The 27,001-nt window shown below is 34.7% G+C and overlaps 2 protein-coding genes across 10 annotated transcripts; both read right to left on the bottom strand.

Moving 5' to 3' along the window:
* Positions 1 to 15,959: 15,959 nt before the first annotated feature.
* LOC113713052 (selenocysteine methyltransferase-like) lies at positions 15,960 to 21,615 on the bottom strand. 9 transcript variants are annotated; one of them, XM_072066635.1, is made up of 7 exons: positions 20,937 to 21,613; positions 20,529 to 20,787; positions 18,814 to 18,869; positions 18,328 to 18,363; positions 18,026 to 18,082; positions 17,684 to 17,909; positions 16,003 to 17,595 (listed from the first exon to the last, which is right to left on the bottom strand). In XM_072066635.1, exons 4-7 carry the CDS (start codon positions 18,358 to 18,360, stop codon positions 17,570 to 17,572), a joined length of 342 nt encoding a protein of 113 aa, XP_071922736.1. In that variant the 5' UTR covers positions 18,361 to 18,363; positions 18,814 to 18,869; positions 20,529 to 20,787; positions 20,937 to 21,613; the 3' UTR covers positions 16,003 to 17,569. The 9 variants fall into 9 exon arrangements, 8 of the variants coding, with proteins under 8 accessions (XP_071922738.1, XP_071922736.1, XP_071922737.1 ...); XM_072066636.1 differs by having other exon boundaries at positions 20,695 to 20,787; XR_011821690.1 differs by having other exon boundaries at positions 16,003 to 16,306; positions 17,422 to 17,595; positions 18,328 to 20,787; positions 20,937 to 21,610.
* A 115-nt stretch (positions 21,616 to 21,730) lies between these two features.
* LOC140015168 (uncharacterized) lies at positions 21,731 to 23,409 on the bottom strand. Its single transcript, XM_072067071.1, has 7 exons — positions 23,110 to 23,409; positions 22,933 to 23,010; positions 22,773 to 22,835; positions 22,576 to 22,638; positions 22,409 to 22,480; positions 22,246 to 22,308; positions 21,731 to 22,152 (listed from the first exon to the last, which is right to left on the bottom strand). The coding sequence occupies exons 1-7, from the start codon at positions 23,135 to 23,137 to the stop codon at positions 21,731 to 21,733; spliced, it is 789 nt and encodes a 262-aa protein (XP_071923172.1). The 5' UTR covers positions 23,138 to 23,409.
* Between the last annotated feature and the right edge of the window lie 3,592 nt (positions 23,410 to 27,001).

The following is a 27,001-nucleotide window of genomic DNA, read 5'->3' as shown; positions in this document are numbered from 1 at the left end:
CTTAGAAAATTTCAAATTCTACTCCAAGAAGGATTGCACAAATCAGATTTGGTTTAGGAAACCTTTTGGGAAACCCCTTTCCTTCTCGTAACAACTTTAGAAGGTTCCAAATTCTACTCCAAGAAGGATTGCGCAAATCAGAAATTTCCTTCTAACAATTCTGTTGCCTTCCCTTTTTTTTCTCTCTCTTGTTGTGTTTTGCCAACCGATCCTTCCTTCTCTCTTTTTTTTTTGTTTCTGTTTTGTTCCCTTTTTTTTTTACTTGTAACAAACCAACACAACACAAAAATTTGACCGAATGGACTATTATTTTTCCAGATTTGTGTTCGGCCAATTCAATCACACAAGAAACCTTCAAGATCCTCAAGATCCTTCAAGAACTCCCAAGTAAGTTATCAAGAACTTCAAGATTGTGGTCAAGAAATTCAAGAAACTCAAGATTCTTGTAGGTTCTCTTCAAGATTCACAAATACCAACAAGTTTAGCAAAATTCAGATTTGAAAAATAAGTAAACAACTTGGATGAAACAAGCAATACTTGGACAGATTTGAAACAAAGAAACCCTAGCGCAAACGAAACCCTAGCCGCAAGTAGAAACCCTACCCGCCGCCCCACTTGTTTTCTTGTTGCTCAAGTGATGACTAACAACCAAGAACCTTACGGCAAATTTTGGACAGAAATTATCAACAAACTAGACACAAACACAAAAGAGATAACACACCAACAGATTTTGTGTTCGGATGAACAGTAACGTAAACAGTATCGGTGAACAATACGGTGAACAGTAATGATGAACAGTGACATTTTTTTTTTAAAACAAGGCAGCGGACAAAACACAAAAACCTACGACACAACTACAAAAAATAAGGATATAACGAAAGATACCTCTACTAAACCTCTGAAGCCAACTGATACGGTTCTCGATCAACACGTTTCGAGACACGTAGCACGTTTGCCCAAGGATCTAGCGAAGTTGTCCAACGCTTGGATTGCGGAACCTAGAACCAACACGAACGACACGAATTGGTAGAATGCGGTAGAACGACGACTCCAATCGAGGTGACTACTCAAGTGGATAGGTCGGTAGAACAATCAAGGACAACACGAGATTGCTCAAGAACCCTTGCCAAAAGCAAGTAAAGGAACGAAATTCTCACAAGAAGAAAATCGAAAGAAGACAACTTTTATTAATCATTCGAATCTACCCTTAATGCTTACAAACCAAGCCTTTATATAGGCAAACTAACGAAACCCTAATGCTAGTAAAAAGGAAATAAAGGTTCGGCCAGGCTTTGGACAAGCCCTACAACTAGTAACTAATCCAAACAATAACTTGACGGCTCAAGACTAAAAAGGCCCAATAGTTGGCCAACTCCCTTTAATTGGAAAAACTACAAAGACTAACTTGTGGGCTAGAGCCCAAACTAACAACCATCACTTGGCTCCTCGTGGGTTTGGATCAATGTGTAGGTAACTTGATTAACATCCCTCAAGCCTAAAGTTTTGAGTCAAGGCCGCCATCCATCTCGCCATCCGTGCATACATCAGTCACATTTTACATTTACAGGGAATTCAAAATCAAGATCCTTTATAATAGAATTTGTAAAATTTAGGGGATAGTAAGGGTAAAAATTTAATTTCACTAGCTATCATTGAGCCCAATACCCACCACTTGTCATTCAACCTGACTAATCACACCTGCTCCAATATGGCTCAACCACACTTCCCTTTCTTCTCCTCTTCTTAGGCTTGTAGTCTTAGTCTTGGTCATCTTTAACGTATATATATATATAAAGGGGAATGCAATGCCTCAAGGGAGTGCTCGTGTTGCTGACGTGGCAACATGTGATTGGTTGGAGAGTGTTCGTCCAAGCCTTTCTTATATTCCCATTTCATTTCCTTTCTCATTTTTTTTAAATATAGACGTGATTGATTGAAGAAGGTTACCTGCTCTCTCAACTTTTCAGTGCTAGAGAAATATTGGAAGTGTTTGCTGTGACAGCCCCACCTCACCCTAAGGCGAACCAAAGGGTTCGGCGGACCACCTGCCCAACTCTCGCTAGGACTACGGAGTCGAATCACGCAAACCCGATACAGCGCACAAACGAATCCCCAAAAGAACAATCAATCGAAAACTACTAAGTTGAGAAGCATGAGTTCTACACCGTAAGGTACCATCTCAAATGAGTACACTTAATGTACATGATAAAACACTTATATACATACATCAAAAGCTTTATAATTAAAAGTGGGATACTTCATTAAAAGATAATTAGGGTTTTGATTACACAAGCGCTAACAAAAGAACGTTTATACCAACTCAACCCTTTTCTCAAAATCACGGTTCAAAGTGTGGTTCCCTGTAAGGAAAACAAAGATAACGGGAAGGGGGTGAGCTTACGCTCAATGAGGTACCAAAATAATTGCAAGTAAGAATTATGGAACTTCATATTCAATTAGTCACATATGCAAATCAAATAAAGAAATGAACAACACCATAAATAGGAAGGATACGGGTGGCTCTCAGGAGCCAAATTCCCATTTGCTTCACCGAAACTTGATCAAATAATAGTTGACACTCCGTCAATTTCCAAATAAAGTAACCAGTCCAGTCCAGTAGAGCACCACTTTACACTAAAATCCCATTCACCACACATACCCCTTACCGGCCCCGAACACCTCAACAAAAATAGAAGTGGTAATACCGAGTATACCGAAATCAAGGGTCTCAATACCCAAAGATTCCTAAAACAGACTACTGTGGTTCGTTATCTAATCGACCAGGCCCTTGTCGACTCAACTCGAGTAATTTAGCCACAGGATTTGAGTTCAGAGGTCACAGAAACGTCGTTGGATACAAGCTTCCAAACGACGTCAGAATAGATACAGATACAGATAACAGATTCAAATTCGCACAGTAAATAGGCATACAGACAGACAAAAGAACGAGTGCGATGAAGTACACCCTCGTCTCAAATAGAATAAATAGATAATACAGTCATTCATATCACGGATTGCATGTACAGAAACCAAGTTAAGCAAAAATGAAGGAAGTGGTACACTCACCAGTTCAAGTAAAACAAATTCAAACGTTCCCCCCCGAAGTACTTCCTGGATCACCAGCACGTCTTAAAATGATCAAAGTAAAACAATTATGGTTCCTATGGGAACGACATTCACAAATGAAACTCAACTATGAGTCGTACGCCTAACCAAACGAACTACAAATGCAAGGGTGCAAAAGCGTGATTTTGGAACGAAAAGGTAACGAGAGGGCCTAGGGCTTGAACGACCCAAAAGTCCTTCATTTCTACCAAAAAGGCAACTCAAACTTAAAGGGACCAAACGGCTTATAAAATTGGACAGCATCTCCCCTAAATTTGTTTACTTTTACATCCTACAATCAAAACCAATTCATCTCAAATCAACCACATACAAGTCATAGACTATAAAAACACCTTTCGGTACAATAACCACAACTGAAGCCACACTTATCGGATTGAAATGAATCTTATGGCGTTTTGAAACCAAGACATATACCTACATTTATTATGAAGACCTCCAAAGCCAAATCATGCATTTTCATGGTCAAAAATGGAAATCTCCACGAAACAGAAATCTGTCCGCGAAACAGGGTTCATGGGCAGTCAAGGGTATTTCGGTCATTTCATGGGCTACAGTACTCCGATTGGTTGAAATTTTTTCAGGCCGCTAGTTAACAGCATTTGCTACAACTTTCATGTTTTAACCTAAACCTGATTCAGCCTCTAACATGCACTAATAAAGCCGGTCAGAACAGGGCAAATTGGAACCCTAAAACTGAAATTTTCCGCACAAGCTGAAATTTTTCGCAAATAACCGCAATTGAAGCACAAGGGATCCATTTAACACAATTTAGTGCCATCAATCCAAGGCCAACCATAATCATCATATGAAAACAGAAAAATCCCCAAATAAATCAGAAATTTAGCTAACTTCACTTTAATCCATGAAATCTTCCATAAAATAACCTATTTAGCCACCATAAATCACGAATTTACCATGATTAGAAACAAAGAGTGAGTTTCCAAGCAAAATACCTTAACTCCTCAAGAAAGGTAGTAGCTTAGGGTTTCTCCTCCAAAACAACTCCACCAAGACCTTAAATCTTCCTTAGCAAGTAACTTTTGTGGGCAAATTCAAGATTTAATCGGTTGGATTTCAAGATATAAGCAAGAATTGGAAGCCAAAAGTTGAAGCTCACTCTCTTTACTTTCCTTGAGAGGTTCGGCCAAGAGGGGTACAAAATGAAGATGATTTGGGTCAAAATTGATCTATTACTAAAGGTAAGAAAATTAGGCAAGTCAACCATCCAATCGGGTCGCGACACATGGCACTGTTAATGGTTCAAGCTTATCCTTTTGTCTCTCCAAGATTAAACCATCTAAGTAACCTCTAATTATCTCTTAACACCTAGTAAATTAATCCCGGTATACAAAACGTAACCTAATTGGTCGAATTTATCGCACTTAACGCCACTAGCGAGTCCCACGTCCAATATATACTCTTTATTTCTCATGAACTAATTTATACTAGAAAAATATTTTGAAAAACTAGATTCACTTATAAAATCTCTGGAAAATCAATATAATAGGGTTAATGAAGAAAAATACACGCGAGGAAATGAAATAAATAATATAAAATGAGGAAAATTTACGGGTCCTCACATTTGCTTTCTAACATAGCTGGTAAGGATGGAACTAGCGCATGGCTTAATACATCACAATTCAGAAGGGTTCTCTTTCTCCCTTGTTCATCACCATTCTCCTCTCTCTCTAAGCCCATCTCTCTGTTTTCTTCTTCATTAGCCTCAACACCCCCAAAGCCCTTCTATCTCTCTTCTTCTCCATGACCGGCAACATCAGGACCAAAATAGATCGTATTTTTTTTCTTTCCCTCCCTAATTTTCTCTAGCCTTTGGTTTTTCTCTTTAGGTTTAGTTGTCTAATCTAATCTAATCTAATTGGTATATACTTGTGATATTACAGGGGAAAATTTTGAATCTCTTCCAGCATTCTTGTGAGACTCTGTGAGATTTTTTTCCTTTTGTATTAAATTGGGTTCTAAAAGATGTGGTTAGTTTTACTCTTTTTTCCCCTTTCTTTTGCCTCGTATTCTTCCTTTTCTTGCAATATTTGTATCTTGATTTTGCTCTTGGCCAAAAAGCATTAAAAAGGATTTAACAAATTTGAGAAAGTTTTTTGGAACTTTTCTCGATCCAATGCCTTTATAAGAAATTGTATCTTGATTTTGCTCTTGCCCAAAATGCATAAAAGAGGATTTAACAAATTTTAGAAAGTTTTTTGGACCCACATAGTAGTTCCAGAAACCCTATCACAACATCATCTCCTCCAAATCCCAAAGGGCCGCCGCTTGCTTCTTTTGCCGATCTCTTCTTGCTCTCCAAAACAAAGAGTACAGTTGAAAGAATTAAATTCAAAAACACGGAAGTTTGAAGAATCTAACCCCAGACTTCAGGTTCTTTATTGCCTCGTAGTTTTATTTCCTTTTCAATGTTTCTTGATTTTTTTCTCAACGTTTTCTCTTGGTTACCATCAAAAATTTCACATATACTATGCCTGATTTTCTGTCCATGTTTTCTTAGGAGACAGAGGCTGTTAAGAGAAGATCATTACCAAGAAAAATTGTATGTGATTTTGGTTCTTTTTGTTTCATTCTTCCAGATCTCGGGTTTTTCACTATTATTTTTTTTTTTGAAAAAATTGTTCAAGACGTCCCTCACATTTTACAAAATGACTTTTTTCGTCCCTCACTTTTAAAAGTGTACTTTTATGTCCCTTACAAATTCATATTGGTCAAATTTAATCCCTATCTATGTTTTTAACTAGTTTTTTATCGGAATCCACCACGTGCTTTACACGTGATCATTTTTTAAGGGCAACATTGTCAAATCAAAATTTACAGAATCCAATCTATAGTCTCTCACATTTCACAAAATGAATTTTTTCATTCCTCACATTTCTCAAAATAAATTTTTTCATCTCTCATTGATCGTGTATACGAATAACTTTTTTTTTTAACTCATATATATATATATATATATATATCTATTTGATTTTACCTAAACAATATGAATAGCATATAATATATCTTTATTTGATTTCATCTGAACGTACTATTCAGGTAAAATTAAATAGATATATACAGTGGTTTTAAAAAATATTGTTAGTTTTTCACTCATGTTCATTTTCTTTTACTCGAAAATTGAAAAAAAAAACATTTAATCCTAAACATTATCAAGTATTTATATCAAATTAAATTTGGACAGAAAAATAAATAAAGGAAAAGTATGACAAAAAAAGTAAGTGATTGACACTTTCAAATTTTAAAACAATCACATGGCAAGAAATTCAACTGTTGGTCTTAAAGGTGGTAAGTAAAAATTTCAAATTTAAATTGCAATTTGTTAGCATAATTATAGAATTCGAATTAGAACCGATTAATTAGATGGCCTTATTATACAACTCAATAAATGAATTATTACCAAAAGAGAAAAGATTACAAATATTGAATAAATCCACATGTTAAAATCAAATAAATATATATATATCAAAGCCAGCAGGGTTTAAAACAAAATTGTTATATATATATTTGTTTAAACAAAATTGTTACATTTAAACTCATGTATATATCTATTGAACAGTATATATACAACTACAATTAGTCTGTTTAGGTGAAATCAAATAGAGGTATATTACATGTTATTCGTATTGTTCAGTTGAAATCAAATATATATATATATATATATGGATTTAAAAGAAAAATTATTCGTACACATGGTCAATGAGGGATAAAAAATTTATTTTGTGAAATGTGAGGAATGAAAAATTCATTTTGTGAAATGTGAGGGACTATAGATCGGATTATATAAATTTTGATTTGACAAATTTGCCCCTAAAAAAATAATCACATGCAAGGTATGTGATGAATACCAACCAAAAACTAGTCGAAAACCTAGATAAAGACCAAATTTGACCAATGTAAATTTGTAAGGGACGTAAAATTATTATTTTAAAAGTGAGGGATGAAAAAATTTATTTTACAAAATGTGAGGGACGTTTTGAACGATTTTTCCTTTTTTTTTGCACGCATTTTTAATAGTTCTCATGTTACTTATTTGTCCTTTTTTTCCTGGCCTTCTACAACACCTATACAAATGTATGTGATTTTCTATTATGTGTGGGAAAATTGCTTGGTGTATTTTTTGGTTGTTTTGGATTCATGGGTTGTTCAAATTTTAGCACAATGTCTTTGGCTAAAAACTTGGTGATTATTTTTGTGTAACATTTTATAACCTTCTTTTTTTTTATTTGTTTCCATTTTGCATATGAACAATTTATTTTTGCTCCTATTTATTGCTGTTCACTCTTTGGGTTGAATTTTATAGGGGTAATGCTTCGTTTAGTACTCGTCAGTCTAAGCCCAAGCTTTGGGCTTTTAGCATAGTTCAGCTTTGGACCCGTAAGCTGTTACACTTTATTTACAAAAATATCTTAATCAAATGGATGCGCTTGTATACTAATAATTAATAGATATCTCTGTTGATTAAGGCCTTGTATGGACAGCAATTTTTCCCTTCTATTAAGAAAAATTGCTACATTTTCCCTGAACACATTTCCCAATCACCTTTTTACCTCACATATATCAAATCGCTATAGTAATTTTCTACAAAAAAATCCAGAAAAATGCAATCCAAACAAGGTCTAAGTCTCTATTGATTATGAGAAAATGATTAAGTTTCTGTTGATTATCTTTTCTGCTATTTATCTTGCAAATGATTTCTTTGTGTCCTTATTTGGCATTAAATTATATGGATACCGGGCTCTTCGTGATGGAATTGGGTATTAAAATTATCGACATATAATAAAGCAAATAATGGCCTTATACTACTTTTAAGGCGCTGATTCTAACCTTTATTCTTTCATCTTTCATTTTAATATAACCATCTCTATGAATGGAATTTTTTTTACAATAGTGTCTATATTGTGTATATAATAATGTAATGGAAAATTGTTCATTTGTAGTTATTGCATGTTTTATATTGTAATTGAATATTGTTCATTTATTCTTTGGCTATAGTGGTGTATTATGCCTTGACCTATGAAATGTACAAAAACCTTTGCCCCATACTTTTGCCTATAGGGATAATTATATGGAAAAAGCTTGTCTAGCATATAGGTGCATAGATAGACACTAATGCTGATGTTCCTGTAAGTGAAAAAAATTAGATTAAAATGGAAGGGGCAATGATAAAAGAAAAAAAATCTATGATATATTTTTGGAGAATATGGTAATTGTTGCTAATATTTAATCGTATGAAGTGGGTTTTTGCAGTACCACTCAAGAATGCTTCTGCCATTTTATTAACAAAACTACGTGTTTATTTATGTAGGAAACAGAATCGGCCATCCTTGAAGCATTATCAAGATCAAAGCCGGGAAGCGTATGACCCTGGATACTAGATTTTACACTAACAGTAGCTAGATGATCTCTGTATTACCTGCTATAAATGTATATCTGTGACGGCCCCACCTCCCCCTAAGGCGAACCAAAGGATTCGGCGGGTCGCCTGCCCAACTCTCGCCGGGACTCAGTCGTTCACTACAATCCTCAAATAAATTGCAATATAAATCTCAAATATACATCACATGGTCCACAAATATACATCCAAGTCTCCAATAATTACATGTCACAAATGCAGCGGAAACAATTCCCAACTATACATAAAATGATTCCAAATCCAAATTGTACAACATAAAGGCCATCCATTCACGTGAATAAGCACAACAAGTCCTGCCTTCGCCTTGAGCCCTGTGGAGGGGAATAAAATATTTTTGGGGTGAGCTAGAAGCTCAGCGAGTAACCAGCAAAATCATTAAGCAAATATATTTCACAATGTTGCATTTCGATGATTTCGATGATGTCATGATTCAGAGATCAAATGTCCGTTTAGTGCTCTCGTGAGCCGGTGAAATCATAGCACTTGAACACCCAACGCTCAAATAGATCATAACACACGAACAGAGAGAGGGAGCCCCTTTTTGAGCTCCAGATAACATGAACATGAACCACAAACAGAGTGGAGACGTTGGTGTCCAGCACAAGACTTTCCCAGAACTCATTGAAGCCAAAATCATATCATGAATTCACATGCAAGCACACATGAGATGCAATCGAGTAAATAATGCAAGAAATATTTCACAAGTACTTTGGAAATAGTTTAGGGTCACTCACCTCCACGGCTCAGAAATCATCCAGCATATAACATTGCCTTGCTCAAATCCAAGTCTTAGATCACAAACTCAATGCACACAAATCCTTTAAAAGTTCGGACAGCACTTCCCCTGAATTTGCTAACTTTTCCAGCCATCATGGCTTCATTATTTCCTCATTCCAACCCAAAGGTACACACACAACAACAAGTTCATCCAATAGCCATTCAACAAGCTCCAAGTAGTACAAAGACAAGTCAAGCTAGGGAAAAGTCCGGAAATGAAAGTTAAGCTCAAAACCAGAAAAACAGTTTTGACGTCATTTTGCGGTAATGGTGCCAAAAGCACTACGATGGTCGGATGAAGGTGCAAGACCCACCGTTTCGAAGCTAAGAGATAGGGCTACAATATTACAGAAGGTCACTCAACCCAGTTTCGAGTGTAACCAGGTCAAAAATACAAGATACTACTCCAGAGTCACAAAAACAGATTCACAGAACGCATTCTAGCGGAAACATCATAACTCAGGCTCTCCAAGTCCAAATCCAGAAATTCCAAAACCAGCTGAAAGGTAAGAAACAGGGATAAATTTAATCAGAAGGCCTAAACAACCAATTCGGAAGAAATTCCAGCCAAAACAACCAATTACAGTCGCAAATCCCAATTTCGGGTAAACCAGAACAGCAATAGTAATTTCGACTTTTCTCACTCTACGCTACTCCGATTGACCTGAAATTTTGTAAGCACCTCTAAAATGTCATTCCCTAAAACTTTTATGTTTTAAGAAAAGGCCAATTCGGCCTCTATCTAGGACCTAAAAATTCGGACAGAATGTTCATCACAAAACCCTCACTTTTCAATTTTTGGTCCAAAACAGAAATTGGTTGCAATTAATCACTTTTTCCACCTCATAGAGTCCTTAAACATCATTTCCAATCATCATACATAACGACACAACCATGTTCATATTAAAACAGAAAAATCCCCAAAAATTATATAAAAGTTCATCAATTCAACCACAACTCAAAATATAATCCATCAAACCATCTCTTTAGCCATCACAAGTCACTAATTCACCATTATTGGAAACAAACAATGAATCTTTACACACCATACCTTGATACCTCACAAAAGATAGTAGCTTAGTGGTTCCTTCTCCAAAATAACTCCACCAAGACCTTGGAATCTCCTTAGTAACCAACTTTTATGGAGTGATTTGCAATTCCATCGGTTAAAACTCAAGATTGAAGTAAGAAATTGGAGTGAAAGATGAAGGTTTTTCTCTCTCTCTTGCTCTCCAAGTTTCAGCCATGAGAAGGAAGAAATGGCTTGATTTTTGGTCAAATTTTGGTTTTAGTAAAGTTAAGGTAAGATGGTCAAAAGTCCAATAGTGAATAGGATGGTGACACTTGCCACCTTTTGATTTAAAACTTATCTTTTTGTCTCTCCAATACAAATATCTTAACACTTTGTAAAATAATATCACTTAATACAAAATGCCAACAAGTTGTCAAAAATATAATGCATTTACCGCACTTGCGGGTCCCGCGTTCAAAATACGCTCTTAATTTCTCAAAAACTAACCGATACTAGAAAAATCATTTTAAAACTATCTTTGCTCATAAACTTTATCTGGGGAATTTTTCTAATAAAGAAAATGTAGAAAAGGCGGGCGATTAAATAAAATAAACCCTAGAAAATTAGAAAATTTCCGGGTTCTCACACTCATTCTTTTGGGGCGTCACAATATCAGCTCTTGATGCATTATATCTCACGTGGATGGTGTTATCATGATATTTTTGTTTGGTTTAAAATCTTGTGTAACTTGCTAAGTTATTTTGTGCCAAGAGTTTGACCATCTCTTTTGCTACTGATGTATTGAGAGGATAGAATTATGGCCTATATTAATAATCCTTCTCCTTTTTTGGTCAAATGCAATTTATTCCACTAAGGTTGATATGTAAGCACAGTTTCTTTTCATTGGATTTCTTGAAGTTACAAGCTAATGAAAACCCTTTTGGTTATTGTACTACAAAGTAATGTGTTTTCGGTCTTTGGGTTAACTTTGAAGTGTAAGATTATAATGATGCAATACTACAGAGTGCATTTCTTTTTTCTTATTTTTTTTTCCTTTTTGAGCTGGAACAGGTTTGATATGTAATGAGAACCTTTGGAATGCAGTCTATTGGTCTTAAGTTTCATAAATGTAGACTTTTACATTATCTAATGCACTTGTCTTTCTTTTTATGGGATTCTAGCTGTTGACATGCATCAAATGATCAAGGGTAGAATTGCATCAAGGCCAATGCAACTCCCCTTTTTCTTTTTTCTTTTTTTTGTGTGTGTGTTAAGTAGTTGACCATCCCCTATGCTATTGATGTAATGAGAGGATACACCCTGAATTAGTAATCCTCCTTCGTTATTAGTCAAATGCAGTTTATCTCACTAAGGTTGATATATAAGCATAGTTTCTTTTCCTCAGATTTCTTGAAGTTACAAGCTAATGAAGCCATTTTGGTTATTGTACTACAAAGTAATGGGTCTTTCTTTGCGGTCTTTGGGTTAGTTTGATGCAATTACGAAAACAGTGGATCGGTAGTATCAGATTCTAATAATAAGGCCAAGCCTTGATGCAATACTACATTGTGCTCTTTTTTACCTTTTTGAACGAGAAAGTCGTAGGTTTTGGTGTACATAAAAAATGTAAGGCAACATTACACGGCGATATATTATTTTCAAACTAATGACATTGCCATTGCTGTCCAATTAGTTAGTAAAACAAAAAAATGACTTTGTCATTTAGCAAGCAGAATGAAATTGTGGCTTCTTTTCATTACTTAATAAAATTACAAAAAATAATCAAAAAGATTTTGATGCACCTTTATATAACTCTTTATATTTAATATTGCAATTTGAATAATTAAGTATTTCTGGGTGAGTTTGAAAATTACATTGCACGCGGTGTACTCCTCCAAGCAAAATGAAAGAAAGGGAAAATGAAATAGGAATATAGCAAAGCTAAGTTGAAAACCAAATTCTACTAACACTCTCCAACTAATCACTTCTCGCCACATCACCAACATAACACCCCTTAAGCCATGGCATTCCCCCTTTAATATTTATGTCATTATTAACTAGGAGGTATAAACCGCACGGTGCACGGTGGTATAGAAAAAGAAGATGCCTAGACAAGCATATGACGTGAAAATTATGTGACAGCCCCACCTCCCCCTAAGGCGAACCAAAGGGTTCGGCGGACCACCTGCCCAGCTCTCGCCGGGACTCACTTACTCACTATAGTCCTCAAATAAATTACAATATAAATCTCAAATATTACATCAAATTCCCCAAGAATTACATATCATAAGCGAAGCGGAAACTAATTCCCAACTATACATAAAATGATTCCAAATCCAAACTGTACAAGGTATATGCCATCCAGTCACGTGAATAAGTACTACAAGCCTTCCTTCGCCACGAGCCCTGTGGAGGGGAATAAAATATGTTTGGGGTGAGCTAGAAGCTCAGTGAGTAACCAATAAAATCAGTAATCAAATATATTTCACAATAATGCATTTCAATGATGTCATGATTCCGAGATCAAATGTACGTATTTTTGCTCTGGTGAGCCAGTGAAATCATTGTACTTAAACACCCAACGCTCAAATAGATCACTTAACGTTAAACAATAAGGGGGAGCAACATTGGTGCTCCATATCATGTCATGAACAATAAACAGGGTGGAGACGTTGGTGTTCAGCACAAGACTCCCCAAGAACTCATTAAAGCCAAATCATGTCATGAACTCACATGCAAGCACGCATGATATGCAGTCGAGTAAATAATGCAAGAAACATTTCAAAAGTACTTGGGAAATAGTTGAGGGTCACTCACCTCCACGGCTCAGAAACCATCCATCATATCTCATTACCTTGCCCGAGTCCAAGCCCTAAATCACAAACTCAAAGCAATCATACATTCTCAAAGTTCGGACAGCATTTCCCCATAAATGCTTCATTTCCAACCTACAATTAAAAGCCCATTCTCATTGCAATTTAACCACAATCATACATATAACTCATAAACAATAAAACACATCCAATTAGGCCACAAAATCCTTCAATCAAAGCTAATTAGAAGCTTAAGAGCCACCATTAGAAAAACCTCCAATTAAACCCTAGAAACCGGAATTCATTCCCTCAAGCGTAAATTTTCCGCAACGATCGCAATTAACGTATAAAAGTTCTGTTTAACACCTTTCAGCACAATATCCATAAATGAAGCTACCCTTATCGGATTGAAACGAATCTTATGGAGTTTCGAAGCCAAGACATAAACCTACAATTCTTATGAAGACCTTAAAAGCCAAATCATGCATTTTCATGGTCAAAAATGGAAAACTCCACGAAAACAGAAATCTGGGCGCGGAACAGGGTTCATGGGCAGTCAAGGGTATTTCGGTCATTTCACATGTTACAGTGATCGGATCGAGCTGAAATTTTGTAGACAACTAGTTAACACCATTTTATACAACTTTCATGTTTTAACCTAAGCCTGATTCGGCCTCTAACATGCCCAAATAAATCCGGCCAAAACAGGGCAAATGTAAACCCTAAACCTGGAATTTCCGCACAAAACTGAAATTTTCCGCAATTAACGCACAAGAGAGCTATTTAACACCATTTAGAACCATCAATTCAAGGCTAACCATATCCATCATAGGAAAACAGAAAAATCCCAAAAAAAATAGAAATTTAACTAACTTCACTTTAATCCAAGAAATCTTCCATAAAATCACCTCTTAAGCCAACAAAAGTCACTAATAAACCATTGTTAAGAACAAAGAATGGATTGCTAGACATGATACCTTGAAATCTCAAGAAAGGTGATGGCTTAGAGTTCTTCCCAAATTAGCTCCACAAGCACCTTGGAATCTCCTTAGTAAACAACTTTTATGGAGTAATTTGCAATTCTATCGGTTAGAACTCAAGATTGGAGTGAAAGATGAAAATTTTTCTCTCTCTCTTGCTCTCAAAGTTTCTGCCATAAGAAGGAGAAAATGGCTTGATTTTTGGTCAAATTTTGGTTTTAGTAAAGTTGAGGTAAGATGGTCAAAAGTCCAACTTGAATCACAAAGTGACACTTGTCACCTCTTTAATGCATAGCTATCCTTTTGTCTCTCCAACACCCATCCATATGGGTAACCTCTAATTATCTCTTAACACCTAGTATATTAATCCCGGTATACAAAACATAACCTAATTGGTCGAATTTATCGAACTTAACGCCACTAGCGGGTCCCATATCCAATATACACTCTTTATTTCTCATGAACTAATTTATACTAGAAAAATGATTGGAAAACTATATTCATTTATAAAAGTCTCTGGAAAATTTTGATAATAAAATAAAGTAAGAAAAATGCACACGGAAAAATAAATAAATAAATAAATAAAATTTCCCTTTTCTTTTCTTTCGGGCGTCACAAATTAAATACCGGAGAAGGATATGGTTGGTTAGAGCAATGGTTAATTTTTTTTTTTTTGTTATATGAGTTACAAACACAGTATAAGCATGAAGTGGCATAGAGCTTTAAGAATAAGATATAGGAAAGATAGGAACCAAACAGAATACGATATGCAATTGAAATACTTTTCATATAAAGAAAGCTCTTAAGAATAGAGCAAGATACATAATGGGAAGTGGAATAGAGCTTAGTTCTAGTACTCATCAACTACAAATCGTTCTCAAAGATTAGTGTAATATTCATCAATTTAATACAGGCTAAGTTAGAGGAATAGTGAAATTAAAATGCCATGGATATTGTTTTTCAATGCCAGTTTCGTTTTATACGATAACACCAAAAGAGGTGGCTGATTGTGAAATAAAAAGTAATATGTCTCAGGGCAAAGAGCATGTTCGACTGCGAAAGTGGCCCAATTCTTGTCGAAGGATCTCTGTTTCATGCCAATGCAATATGCTTTATAGCCGCTTGTAAAAATTACTATTGGTGTTGTGCCGTCATGTAGTCGAAGATCGGCGTATTGTGGAAGGGTCTATTTATAAAAAAAAAATTTGTTTGTTAGACAACTAAAGAATACATTTGTGAACAAAATTGTATAAAGAAAAGCACCTACCAGGTTGTGTTGTGCGCGACTTGTATAAAACTGATAGAAAGAAACAAATGATGAACATGCCCAGTTTAGTAAATGATTTGTACTTAATCCAAAATGGATATGTTCTCAAAATAGTGAAAACAATTATATTAATATAATTTTTGGACTTTTAATACAAAAAGTAGATCATATCTCAAATCTTCTTAATTAGTATGAGAACTCAAATATACCAAAAGTAGGAAAATCACAAAGAGATGGATACAAATTTCAGCTAACAATATAAAAATCAATAATCACCATGCGGTGGTACACTTCCCTAGTTTACATAAACTGACTAAAGATAAATTCTGAAGCTAAAACACCAGGAGCAAAATTTTCTATGCCTTTCCTCTTGAAAATTTGTATGACCACTAGTTTTCTCGGTGATTTCCTCAGAGCGGCTACCGGTACAGAAGACGAGCCCGTCCTTTTCATAATAGTGCAAATGTATGCAAGCTAATATTTGTCCTTTTTATAATATCTGTCCTTATACCATCTAATATTTGTCCTTTTTATAAAATACAAATATATACAAGCTACGCTTCAGTCTTGGTGATCCCATTATGATAAAGAACCAGTAAATCAGAAGTTACTGTTAGACATACACAATAGTGTGCTCTACAATGGTAGTGAAAAGGGAGAAAAAAATAGAAAAAATTTCCGGGTACAAAAGTCTGCCAACAGCAGTCTCATTATCTACTCCTATGCCTTGCTAACTTTAGCTGTGCTTTGCTTTGGGAAAGGTTGCATTCTCACAAATCGGTTTCTAATCAACGTTTCCCCTCTCAGAGCAGCAACATACCTGTCGTTTGTATCCTCTTTCCTCTGCAACTCCCCAAGGAATTCTCCCAGCCTCTCTTTATTCCCTTTCCCCATTATCTCATTTGACAAGTACAAGCAAACAAAAGTTTGATCAGTAATCCTCACCCTAAGGATAAGTGACTTGAAAACATTCATGCAAATAGATCCACAATCCAACAAGAAATCCAAGGAAACTGCCCAGTAGCAATTTAGCAAGTGTTAATACCTTAAGGACCATAAAATCCTAATAAGACAGCATTTTCATTTCTTCGGTGGTTGAAATCAGCCAACAAAAAGTATCAACAAACATTCTCATAGTTTTATTTATGCTTAGAATAACTAACGTTGTTAGGATGATCTTCACTTCACACACAGCTGAAATGTTGGTACATCTGTTTAAAGATGTACTTAACTTCATAGTTTTATACTTAGAATTTATATATATATATATATATATATACATGGATGGTTTCTGGTTTTTTCTTTTCTTTTTTTCAATTGAGCTCCTAACTTGGGAAGACTGTGGAAAGAGAAAAAGGAAAATGCTGATATATCAGGATCGGTTTAGTAGTGACTTACAGAAATATTAGCAAGTAAAGCAATAAGTTCCATGTACATAAATGGACATCCAAGATTTTTTGATTTCTAATTTATTGATGCAATGGAGATACATCTAATAATCATGACCCAGAATTGGTTTCTCTAATGAGAATTCTTAGAAACAAAAAAAAAGGATCTTGTGATTAAAAGACTGCAATTAGAACTAAGACATGACAATAACCTACCTAGATTTCTCGAGAGAATTAAAACCAATGTTCCTAATTAAATTTGATTATCATTTTCAATTTCATTCATTTCAAATACATCCTAGAATTGGTTATACCATCTTGATTGATTGGACAAGTCCATCAATATATCTAGGAGCAGTACAGTTGATTCCAACAGCAACAACTCGATCACATAAATCAGCAATTGCAGTACAATTTGATATAGGATCCCCACTAACTACATTGATCCCATCCTTAGAATTGAAAGAAAACCAGGTCGGAACTTTTATGTTTTCTTCCTCAAGAATCTTAGTATATTCCTATATCAAGAAGCAATCAGGCAAAATAGACAGTAAAACATCTAAATTGCTCTAGCAAAAGAAATGTTTGAGGTACACTGAGATAGTCACAACTCAAAAACAATACCATAGCATCCAATTTGTTTGGAATTGTCTCAAATGCAATCAGGTCAGCACCAGAGTCGGCAAGAACTTGAACTCTTCTTCTATGGAAATCTTTCAAAGTCTCCAGAGTCACTGCGTCCCCATATATGCCACTGCAATGCATGAGAAGATCACAAGTGCTCGAGAGGAAAAGTTTCTAGCACAAGTTCAAATATTTCAAGTCAGTATTTGGGCACTGAAATACTACTCTGCTTCCAATGTAAGAAAATAATTAAAAGATTCACCTATATTCAGAGCCATCAGCAACATAAGCTCCATAGCTTCCAACAGAAGCAGCAACAAGGAGTGGACGTTTAAAGCTTTTGGATCTCCAACAACATCCCAAGAACCTTTGCTGGCTTTATCATAATATATATCCCGTACCTCGCATGCTATTTCAACAATTTTCCTGAGTAAAGCTACACCTTCTTCTCTTGATATCCTTTTAGCTACAAATCCTTGAAGAGTGGCCTGTTTTCCAAACAAGAAAAATCAAGAGTCCTCAACTTCATGATAAATTCTTTTAATAATAATTAAACGAGATCCTTAGGAAGGATTGGAAAAATTAAAAAAGCCAGCCATATAACCTGATATGATGCAGATATTATGATATTAGAACCAACTTCATGGTAATCAAGGTGTACCTGTCACGTGAAACAAACAATAAAGAATAAAACAAGAAAACCACATGGCCAAGGTGCTAATATTTAATCGCAGTTACAAGAATAAGGCCAAATTCATACAACTTTTTAAGCTGGCTACTTTGGCCATCCTTAAAATTATGCTGAATAGTTTCTTTGTCATCACTGGTAGCAATTCTGGGTTAGTAATAGACCACAGAGCCCAAAAAAAGAATTAAAACCACATGAGAAGCAAATTAAAAACTAACCTGTCTCTTAATCGTAGCCTTCAGTGCTATCATAACCTGAAATAATCCATTGTAGATAGACCTTTCGGTAAGGGAAAAATCGAAATAGAAGAAAGAATTAAAGAAATAGTGAGGGTTAGTTATAGACTACTGAGGAAAAAAAAAACCACATAAGAAGCAAATTAATAACTAACCTGTTTCTTAATTGTAGCCTTCAGTGCTATCACAACTTGAAATAATCCATTGTAGATTTTAACCAATATAGAAAAATTTTAAAAAAAAATTGATCTTTTGCCCCTTAAGATATCACAGCACAATTCTTCGTCGGGATATCTTAAGGTGAAGTAAATTTCTAATCTTCATAAGTAATATGGATTGGATTTTAACAACCTCATGGATTATTCAACACTTTTACCAAAATATAGTTTAACGTAAATCTATCAAACTTGTTAACATGGATTACACTTATGGACCAAAAAATACAAGCCGGCTAACCAATAACATTACCTTCTTCAGTGTTCACAAACTTAGCAAGGCTTTCTACAGATTGTACACCTTCATACCTGAGAATAAAAATAAATTCATGAGGAATACAATTGTATGAACTCAAGGCAGTGCAAGCGAGAGTTTCATGAGTATCTGGTTAATTAAAAAAGAATAAGCAATAATACCAAGTTGCCAATTACATAATGAAGAAGCATATTAATCACTGATGTAGAGATACCCTTATTGCATCCTATAATCACCGAAAAATTTTGGAGGGTCTGCTTTACAAATGCAGGTAGATACATGGCTAACAAAAAAGAAACACACCAAAAATAACCAAAAAAAGTACAATGCTATCAACATGGCTAACAAAGAAAAATAACCAAACCAGAAAAACAATGGCAGAAAGAAATGCACACAAAAAGCAAAAGCAGAAAAATAAACCAGTGACCACAAGCATGAGCATTCAACAACTTTGCAAATCAAAAAATCAAAAGCATACAGGAATTGCAAGAGACACAGACCAAAAAAAAAAAAATTCTTTACAGATCAAGAGGGAAAAAACAGATCTAACCCAAAAAAAAATCCACCACCACCAAGTGAATGAAAATAAAAAGTCATAATTTGTCTCATAAGACCTGATATTCTCTATGTTGACAGAAAGCTATAAGCAAAATTAGATAAATAAGATTAATGGACTACAAAAGTTTCCAATTTTTAAGGAAAATTGTAGAGGGACAAAACTTCTTTCTTCTTGTAACTAAATTACAAAGATACTTACAGAACGAAAAGCTTCAAAGTTAAATAAAGAAAAGCAAAACCCACAAAAATACAAAAAACAGAACATAAAAGATGTTTGCTCCAAGGAATGAAACTTCAAGCATCATTTGCACTTGGTATGAAAAATTATTATTCTAATCTTTACAAATTGTAGCCTCACATATGATCTGATACAAAACTTATTCTTTCCAAAATTGACTTATGATCTGAATGCAAAACTTATTACTCTAAATATGATCTGAATGCAAAACTTACAAATTGTACAGTACAACGGCATTAGTAATGCAACCACAAACTGATTAGTAAAAGGCATAACAGAAGGGAAAAAAATTTCCAATAGCACTAATGAAAAAGCATCATAAGCCTGATAACAACGCAGAAAAAATGATCAAACATGACACAAGAATAAGGTGCAATAGCTGCAACACAAAAAAACTGTTAATGGAAAACAACCACCAAAGAAATCACAAACCAGTTTCCTAAAAGCAATGATAAAAATGCTTGCACAACAAAATACGACAACCATTAGCATCAAACAAGTTTTTACAGAGGAGGAGAAAAACATGAATACAGAGCAAATCTAAGGTAGGAAGACAAAATATGTATTCCAGCAGGAAATCCAAGTCACGGGTATTTCTTTATTTTTTCTTGCCTTTTTTTGGGTGGAATCCTAGAACTAAAAATTAACCCAAATAGCACATGAAACAAGCCAAAAAAGATTAAAAGAAAGGAAAACAAAAAAAATTCTAGGAGGGAAAAAATGCCATAACAGAAAGGATTTTACTGGGTAAAAATCCAAAAAAAAATTCCAACGAGTAAAAATCAATACAAACAGCCATGAAACAAGCACAAAGAACAGTTGAGAAGTGCAAAAAACAGCAACACCACAATAGCTCAAACATGGAAGGAAAATAAACAAAAATAGAGAGAAAATAACAAAATAATGAGGGTAGTACCTTAATGGATAGAAGATGCTTTAGTGCTTGTAGCTCTTTCTCAAACGAAAAATAAGAGTGTATAAATTGAAAGCTCCACAAATCTATACTCTAGTTGCATTCTAGATAAAGACAAAACATCAATGTAACCAAAGTTTTAATAGAAAAGAGATAGAAAAAAAATCACCAATGAAGGGAAAGTAGCGGAAAAACCAAGGTAGTATCTGAAACAATAGAGAGGAAGCGGCGGTTGACGCTTGACTTCTAGTTCTATCTGAGACTGAAAAATAAAAGTCAAGAAATCAAAAGTAATCCACATTAGTTCTCCAGTTGCAACCAGAAAAGCAAGACAAAAAAATGCAGTCTCCCAGCCAAGGAGCCAAGGAACAGGAAAAAAAAGATCAGTGGAAAAGGGCACCGTGGAGTTACATATTTTGTGTATGGCTGACTATGGTAGCCGCGATTTCGTTTACCAGGTTTGAAGCTACAAATAATTTTTGAAAGGAAATATGCAGCTCTCATGGTATCAGTCGATTAATCAGGCAAAAAAATTAAAGAAAAAAGAAAAACAATAAAAAGGTGAAAGTAATATTTAAGAATGAAATCAAAGAATGAGAAGGAAAGGAGGAGGAGAGATAATAAAGATTTTGAGAGCAAGAGGCAGAGGGAAAGATCTGACCAGCGGTGGAGAGAAGAAGGAGGAAAATGGAGGAGAAAACAGCTTAAATCCATCTACAATAGGAGAAAAGAAAGAAAAGAGGAAGACGAGATAGAAAAGAAGAAAAGACAAATGCAGGAGAAAGGAGAAGAGAAAACAAAGTAGAGGAGACGGAGTTTCTGAGAATAAGGTGAGGCGAAGAGAGAAGGGGAGAAGAGAAAGCGGCGGTAGCGGAGGAAATTTAAGAAAACCCTAGAGACGAAATATATGCAGACGTCTGGCGTATCGCGGGGAAAAAAAAGGCTGATAACTCACAAGTGCGGCACGTGAGAGGACGACGAAAACCATCCAGGTCACAAGAGCTCTTCGGCTCTTATACTATATACTAGGTGAGCCATCCCGCGCAATGCGCGGGCGCCAGGTTGCTGTGTTTAAAAATCGGTGGAATATGGTTCTGTTAGCATTATTTTATTTTTTAAATTTTTTAATAAATTTTTTAAAGTTTTTTTATGCATTTATTATTTTCAAAATTTTAGGTATTTTTTTATCTGTAATTATATTTTCTTTAGCATTCTGTGTCATGGAAATATAGCTGCAAATAAAGGCCAGAACCTCCAGATGGAATGAGATCTTTAATGAAGTGATAAGTCTGTCCTTGAACTTTGAATGTGTAAATGCCATTAGTTCTTTTGCAGAGGGATTTATCATAATGCACTCCAAAAGAGGTGAAGCCAAACATGTTGTTGTACGTCCTGACATATGTTCTGAAAGAGGCAGCTTCATCAGAACGTCCAGTATACAATTCTATCAGAATATCTGGAAGTTTGTTTTGCTGGAGAACTACTTCACCCTCAGAACAACAGAAATTTGGTGTTTCAGAATGGAACTTTTTTGCTTCACAGTAACTGCAATGTGGTTTTGAAGGCAATATGTCTGGTTCATCGTTAATGAACTTCAATGCTCCAATTCCATCTGGATTTTTTGTCCCTACAATACATTCAATGTAATTGTAATTATTGAACAGAAGAGTAGAAGTTTAGAACAAAACTCTGGGTCTACAGTAAACTATGTTCAGAATACCTGTTGGTCTCTTAGTTCTCTTATGAACGGTCTGAGTTTTTTGCAGCATTGATTTTCTGTTGGCTGTACATTTGTTAAGAACACCTTGTGAACATCGAGAGGTAGATTGGTGGTATAGTGAATATTACAATAATAAAAGCTAGTAACAGAGGATGAGTCATACCTCCACTTTTGTTAGCAGTAGATCCTGAGAACTGTCGAGTAGTCTGATATCGTGTAACAAGTGATGAAAGTTCTATAAAGAGGTAGCCGTTGTCTCAGTTATAGTAAACAAACTTAATGTAATTTAATAGGAAACAACATGTATGACGATACTGAAATATCAAATACCTGCAACTTGTTCAATACTTTCTGGAAAGAAGGTGTAGCAACTCATACAAATAAATGAGTCAGCTGTTAATTTAAGATAAACAATAACTGGATGAGTATGAAGAAAGTGGTAGAGAGTCACATGTTGGAAAATAGATTTCTATGGTCAATACAACGCAGAAATATTCAATACAGAGTTAGTTAAAGTAGTTGCAGACCTGCAGTATATGGAATAGCATAATCTGAGCAGGTATGCTTCTGGTGGGTGCCTGAAGAACTACCTGCGAGTGAAGAAATTTAGAACAATACAATAGTATTCTGAAGCAACAGTTATGTTAATGATACTAATACTTGTTTAAAAATAACAGGGATCAAGACCTTGTTCATAAGTGGAAAAGCAGGAGACACCATTCTTCAATTTTGATGCACTGTCAGGTATAGAAACCTCATTGTTTACTAAGTAGACAGAAACACAGAGTTCAGGACACCAATCAAAAACGAACAAACAATTGTGACAGTTCCTCGTAGTAGTAAGTATAACCATTAGGCATGTACCATAATCATGCATGGTGGCATCTACCATTAGGCATCTATCAATTAATTGAGAGCCGTTATCAAGATATTGCAAGACAAATAGTCAGATAACTGTTGGAAAGCGTAGAAAAGAAATCTGTATGGAAATAGCTGAGGGTTAGAAGAGGTAGCTATGTTGACACAGCCATCAGCTCTCTGACCAAGTGTATTTGCATGAAGTTTTGCAGCTGCAATACACGGTAGACAAAAAGTCAGGGTTCATACAACAATATCAAAAAAAAGGATGAATAAATGAAAAAGCTTACGGATAAATGAGAAACCGAAAATTGTGCACTGGATACGTACCATCAGTACAATTGTTGGAGGTAGCTGGTATAACAGAGCCTGAAGTATCTGATGGTTTGGAAATCTGCTGAGATTGTTCAGCAAGTGGCTTGGACAAGAGTTTGGTTAACTTTCTTCTGTGATACGCATCTCTATTTTTCCTTCAATGAGCCTCTTTTTGTTCTACCGAAAGAGCAGCAAATTTTTCTCTCTTTTTTCTATTCCTCTCTTTTTTTTTCTCACGAACATTCAGAGGATTATCAGGTCGATGTAACCTAGAGGAACTCATGTTGTCCGTATAACAATCGAGGAAATTCTTTTTAATATAATTACACAGTGAATGAAACAAACGCTTCTTAAGCGTAATAAGCAAAGAACACTGATAACAACAACAGGGAAGACGGTACAAACAAACTATGAACTAACAGGCATGTTAATAAACCTAGGAAAACAATACCTCCATTGATGGCTAAGGCAGAAAGCAGTGCAGCAAATTTGTTGAAGACCTGAATAAAAAGCAGTGCAGCAAATTTTTTGATAAACAAAGAAACCAGGGAGACCGAAGTTCAGAATATAAGATGATAACAGAGTAAGGAAAAGATTTCAATCGAATATCAAATATGAGATAATATAAAAATACCTTGTGTGTGGGTTTCTGCCTTCACAACAACTGAGAAGAAGGTTTACGTGCAACTGAGAAGTGAAGTGCGCAGCCGATTTTGCATAAACACTGTTTGCATCTTAGAAGTCAATGAAAGAAACGCGAAATTACAAATATAACCAAGCGGTGGCATGCAGTGGTGTAGAAAAGAGATAGCTTCCGGAACATATTGGTAAACAACAAAGGTTAATGGCCGACAATTAATAAAACCTGGCCATCAATTGTAAGCAAGGGTTGACCGATAAATGACACGTATGTTTTCCGAGGATGACAAGGAACATGTAATTGGATTGCTTTGCCTTACATATATATCCCCATATTTTATATATCTACGTACTTATTTAATTTTTAGTTAAACAGTAATTAAATTTTAGTTAAATTGTAGTTAAATTTGAGTTAAATTTTATATATAAAGAAAATAATATAAAGGATTAGGGGAACATGTGATTGAATTGTTTCATCTTACATATATCTCTATTTTATATGTATCTGTATATATATATCCATTTTATATACCTACGTACCTACTTAAATTTTAATTAAACAGTAATTGAATTTTAGTCAAATAGAGGATTAGGGGAACATGTGATTGAATTGTTTCATCTTACATATATCTCTATATATATGAATAGTTTCATCTTGCATATATCTCTATTTTATATATCTCTATATATCCTTACATATATATATATATATATATATGTAGATATACATATTATATTTTACCCATATATAATAAAAGATATATACATATATATATATATCTGAATTTTGCACATAGCCTTTAAATTTTGCAGGGCATAATACCAGAAAAAAAGATATATTTACATATTATATTTTACACATATATAATAAAAGATATAGACATATATATTTGAATTTTGCACATAACCTTTAAATTTTGCAGGGCATAATATCAGAAAAAAAAAAGAAGAAGATATGTAGCATATATACAGAATAGCTTCAGCATACACAATGGCTCTGTATACGTGTCTCTCAATTTCTTAAGAGTCGGGGCCCATAAGTGCCAGGAGCACAAAATACAATTGATTGGCAGCAATTAATGTCCACTGCAGTTGAACGCCGACCTCAAACTATGAACTAACAGGCATGTTAATAAACCTAGGAAAACAATACCTCCATTGATGGCTAAGGCAGAAAGCAGTGCAGCAAATTTGTTGAAGACCTGAATAAAAAGCAGTGCAGCAAATTTTTTGATAAACAAAGAAACCAGGGAGACCGAAGTTCAGAATATAGGATGATAACAGAGTAAGGAAAAGATTTCAATCGAATATCAAATATGAGATAATATAAAAATACCTTGTGTGTGGGTTTCTGCCTTCACAACAACTGAGAAGAAGGTTTACGTGCAACTGAGAAGTGAAGTGCGCAGCCGATTTTGCATGAACACTGTTTGCATCTTAGAAGTCAATGAAAGAAACGCGAAATTACAAATATAACCAAGCGGTGGCATGCAGTGGTGTAGAAAAGAGATAGCTTCCGGAACATATTGGTAAACAACAAAGGTTAATGGCCGACAATTAATAAAACCTGGCCATCAATTGTAAGCAAGGGTTGACCGATAAATGACACGTATGTTTTCCGAGGATGACAAGGAACATGTAATTGGATTGCTTTGCCTTACATATATATCCCCATATTTTATATATCTACGTACTTATTTAATTTTTAGTTAAACAGTAATTAAATTTTAGTTAAATTGTAGTTAAATTTGAGTTAAATTTTATATATAAAGAAAATAATATAAAGGATTAGGGGAACATGTGATTGAATTATTTCATCTTACATATATCTCTATTTTATATGTATCTGTATATATATATCCATTTTATATACCTACGTACCTACTTAAATTTTAATTAAACAGTAATTGAATTTTAGTCAAATAGAGGATTAGGGGAACATGTGATTGAATTGTTTCATCTTACACATATCTCTATATATATGAATAGTTTCATCTTGCATATATCTCTATTTTATATATCTCTATATATCCTTACATATATATATATATATATGTAGATATACATATTATATTTTACCCATATATAATAAAAGATATATACATATATATATATATCTGAATTTTGCACATAGCCTTTAAATTTTGCAGGGCATAATACCAGAAAAAAAGATATATTTACATATTATATTTTACACATATATAATAAAAGATATAGACATATATATTTGAATTTTGCACATAACCTTTAAATTTTGCAGGGCATAATATCAGAAAAAAAAGAAGAAGATGTGTAGCATATATACAGAATAGCTTCAGCATACACAATGGCTCTGTATACGTGTCTCTCAATTTCTTAAGAGTCGGGGCCCATAAGTGCCAGGAGCACAAAATACAATTGATTGGCAGCAATTAATGTCCACTGCAGTTGAACGCCGACCTCAAGGTACAAGAACTTTAGCAAGAGTTTCAGCACTCAAAAGTACAACACATGGAAGCAAAGTTGCACTTGAAAATAGCTCCACCGTAGAAACAGAGAGTGCTTCTTATGTATATACATATACATAAGAAGCACTCTCTGTTTCTACGGTGGAGCTATTTTCAGAGAGTGCTTATACATAAGAAGCACTCTCTGTTTCTACGGTGGAGCTATTTTCAAGTGCAACTTTGCTTCCATGTGTTGTACTTTTGAGTGCTGAAACTCTTGCTAAAGTTCTTGTACCTTGAGGTCGGCGTTCAACTGCAGTGGACATTAATTGCTGCCAATCAATTGTATTTTGTGCTCCTGGCACTTATGGGCCCCGACTCTTAAGAAATTGAGAGACACGTATACAGAGCCATTGTGTATGCTGAAGCTATTCTGTATATATGCTACACATCTTCTTCTTTTTTTTTCTGATATTATGCCCTGCAAAATTTAAAGGTTATGTGCAAAATTCAAATAT

This window comes from Coffea arabica, chromosome 10e (assembly GCF_036785885.1).
Source record: "Coffea arabica cultivar ET-39 chromosome 10e, Coffea Arabica ET-39 HiFi, whole genome shotgun sequence".
In the NCBI taxonomy this organism is placed as follows: Eukaryota; Viridiplantae; Streptophyta; class Magnoliopsida; order Gentianales; family Rubiaceae; genus Coffea; species Coffea arabica.
This window is presented reverse-complemented; position numbering and strand designations above follow the sequence as displayed.

What these genes read in the sequence shown, in the direction of transcription:
- LOC113713052 (XM_072066635.1), bottom strand. Translation starts at nt 18,360, where the DNA reads ATGATAGCACTGAAGGCTACGATTAAGAGACAG. An exon ending in AGGCTACGATTAAGAGACAG is followed by an intron (nt 18,083 to 18,327) that starts GTTAGTTTTTAA and finishes TTCACGTGACAG; the next exon opens with GTACACCTTGATTACCATGA. An exon ending in TAATATCTGCATCATATCAG is followed by an intron (nt 17,910 to 18,025) that starts GTTATATGGCTG and finishes TTTGGAAAACAG; the next exon opens with GCCACTCTTCAAGGATTTGT.
- LOC140015168 (XM_072067071.1), bottom strand. Translation starts at nt 23,137, where the DNA reads ATGGTAGATGCCACCATGCATGATTATG. An exon ending in TGCCACCATGCATGATTATG is followed by an intron (nt 23,011 to 23,109) that starts GTACATGCCTAA and finishes CTGTCTACTTAG; the next exon opens with TAAACAATGAGGTTTCTATA. An exon ending in AAGTATTGAACAAGTTGCAG is followed by an intron (nt 22,481 to 22,575) that starts GTATTTGATATT and finishes ACCTCTTTATAG; the next exon opens with AACTTTCATCACTTGTTACA.